The 2,794-nt window shown below is 32.4% G+C and overlaps 1 protein-coding gene across 1 annotated transcript in view; it reads right to left on the bottom strand.

Moving 5' to 3' along the window:
- Positions 1–2,507: 2,507 nt before the first annotated feature.
- Positions 2,508–2,794, bottom strand: part of HELRODRAFT_195080 (hypothetical protein) — a gene marked incomplete at its 3' end in the record, with an annotated part of 8,464 nt that continues 8,177 nt past the window's right edge. The window contains exon 9 of the mRNA XM_009016196.1: positions 2,508–2,588. Coding sequence (XP_009014444.1) covers positions 2,508–2,588 — 81 coding nt within the window. The remainder of the gene's footprint in view (positions 2,589–2,794) is intronic.

Here is a 2,794-nt window from a genome sequence, read left to right as displayed (position 1 = left end):
TGTATGTATGTATGTATGTATGTATGTATGTATGTATGTATGTATGTATGTATGTATGTATGTATGTATGTATGTATGTATGTATGTATGTATGTATGTATGTATGTATGTATGTATGTATGTATGTATGCATGTATGTATGTATGTATGTATGTATGTATGTACGTATGTATGTATGTATGTATGTATGTATGTATGTATGTATGTATGTATGTATGTATGTATGTATGTATGTATGTATGTATGTATGTATGTATGTATGTATGTATGTATGTGCTTGTAATTTTGTTTGCCTTTTTTATCTCTATAATGGAAGCGTAACATCTACTGCTTTTTTAACTTCTTCCGAATAATTTTAAATCCTTCCAAGCTACACATACAAACAAACATACAGACAGACATACAGACAAACATACAAACAAACATACAGACGGACATACAGACGGACGCACAAACAAACATACATACATACAAACAAACAAGCATACAAACAGACATACAGACAAACATTCAAACAAACATACAGACGGACATACAAACAAACATACAAACGTACAAATAAACAAACATACAGACAGTCATATATACAGACAGACACACATAAAACACACAAACACGCACACATACACAGAGATAGAGAGAAAGAAAGAGAAAGAGAGAGAGAGAGAGAGAGAGAGAGGGAGAGGGAAAGTCATACAGTAAATTGCTCAGCGGGCGTTCACGAGACGTGTATCGATGGTTATGCAAAAAGTCGCGCGCTATATAAATCCATACAATATATATATATATATATATACACAATATATATAAATCCATACAATATATATATATATATATACACAATATATATAAATCCATACAATATATATATATACAATATATATAAATCCATACAATATATATATATATATATATATACAATATATATATATACATACAATATATATATATATACAATATATATATATACATACAATATATATATATATACAATATATGAATGTTATATATATACAATATATATGTATATATATATATATATACAATATATATATACAATATATATATATATATATATATATATATATATTGTATATATAGAATGTATCAGGTTTCCATCGCAATTGATGCCTATGTCACGTGGTCGCCTCAGGCAGATGATGATGATGGTGGTGGCGGGATGATGATGATGATAACGATGATGATGATGCCGATTATGATGCCTATGTTATGATAGTAATAATGAGATGATGATGATGATTGTAGCGAAACATTGGTTATATAGAGAAGTTGATAATATTAAGGTTGGCTAACGATGTCTGACCGTATAATGTAATGACGCTGACGATGATGGGGCATTTGAGTTTTTTTTTATCTAAATAATGGTGAAAATATCTATGGGGAAAATGAAGAAAATTCAATGCACCCTTTTTTTCATCGTCATCATTACCCACATCATCATCATCATCGTCATCGTCACCCACAATCGTCATCATCATCATCATCGTCATCATCAGCATCATCATCGTCATCATCATCAGCATCATCATCCTCATCATCATCGTCATTGTCATCATCATCATCATCACCCACATTATCATCATCATCATTGTGCCCAGCAAGAGTTGGCATTCCTACGTTGTGACATGTTTTTTTTCTAGTAAAAAGTTCATAAAAGAACAGTTTTTTGAGTACAATCGACCAAAAATCAAAAATTGAACATGGTAAGCAAAAGAAATAGGGGGTCTGCCACACTACCACAAACTTGGCCTCCCCCGTGAAAACCTTGGCCTCCCCGCGTGAAAATTTTAGCCCTTCCCTTGAAAATTTTGGTCTTCCGCCGCTAAAATTTAAACATTTTCAAATTTTTAGCCTCCAGCCCGTCAAAGTTTTCTAGATCGGGCATTGTGTACGTCTAGATTATTTTATTGTCGTCTTATTCGTAGCATCGCAGCAGAGATAAGATAAGATTTAACTAAAAAAGGTGAGGAGAGAGATCGAGAAATCGAAAAATATGCTGGCAGACGTATTTTCGTTCTGCTGTCTTCCGTTTAAAAGATTCTTATATTTATACTTCTTTTCCTCCAGCTGATCTCATAAGTGTTCTTTATAATCTATCTCTATATCTTTCTTCAATTATCGCCTGGTCTGACTCTATGTGTCTTAAACTTAATCTTTCTAAATTTGAATTAATTTGTTTTAATAAATTTAACACTCGATTACTATTCCCCCTATTATCTTACCTGATTCTAAAACTCTTGATGTCTCTCATAAGTTTCGTAGTCTAGGTTTTATCTTTGATTCTACTATGTCTCTTTCTTCTCAGATTAATAGTGTTGCTAGAAGCTCTTACTTTCATCTACGTAGAATAAAAAAACTTTTGCCTTTTCTTGATGATCCTACTCTTCTCCTTCTTGTTACTTCGTTGGTCTTATCTAGGATTGTTTATTGTAACTCGTTCTACTATGGTCTTCCTGGTTCTACACTCTATCCTTTAAGTAAAGCTTTTAACTCTGCTGCTCGTCTAGTTGCTCGTGCCCCTTTCTTTTCTCATATATCTCCATATCTTGTTCTCTTGCACTGGCTACCTATAAAATATAGAATAATTTTTAAAATTTGCACATTTATGTATAAGTCTCAATCTAAACTATTCCTAAGCACTTATCAGATATATTAATTGAACCTAACCGCCCCGGTTTACGATCGTCTTCTTGTTCTCACTCGTGTTAAACACTCTTTTGCTAAATTCATTTTCTGGGCCTTTTCTCTGGAACTCTCTACCTACTTCCGTAGG

The sequence above is a fragment of the Helobdella robusta genome (genome assembly GCF_000326865.2).
Source record: "Helobdella robusta unplaced genomic scaffold HELROscaffold_173, whole genome shotgun sequence".
In the NCBI taxonomy this organism is placed as follows: Eukaryota; Metazoa; Annelida; class Clitellata; order Rhynchobdellida; family Glossiphoniidae; genus Helobdella; species Helobdella robusta.
Note: the sequence above shows the minus strand (reverse complement) of the source record. Positions and strands in the feature narration are given on the sequence as shown.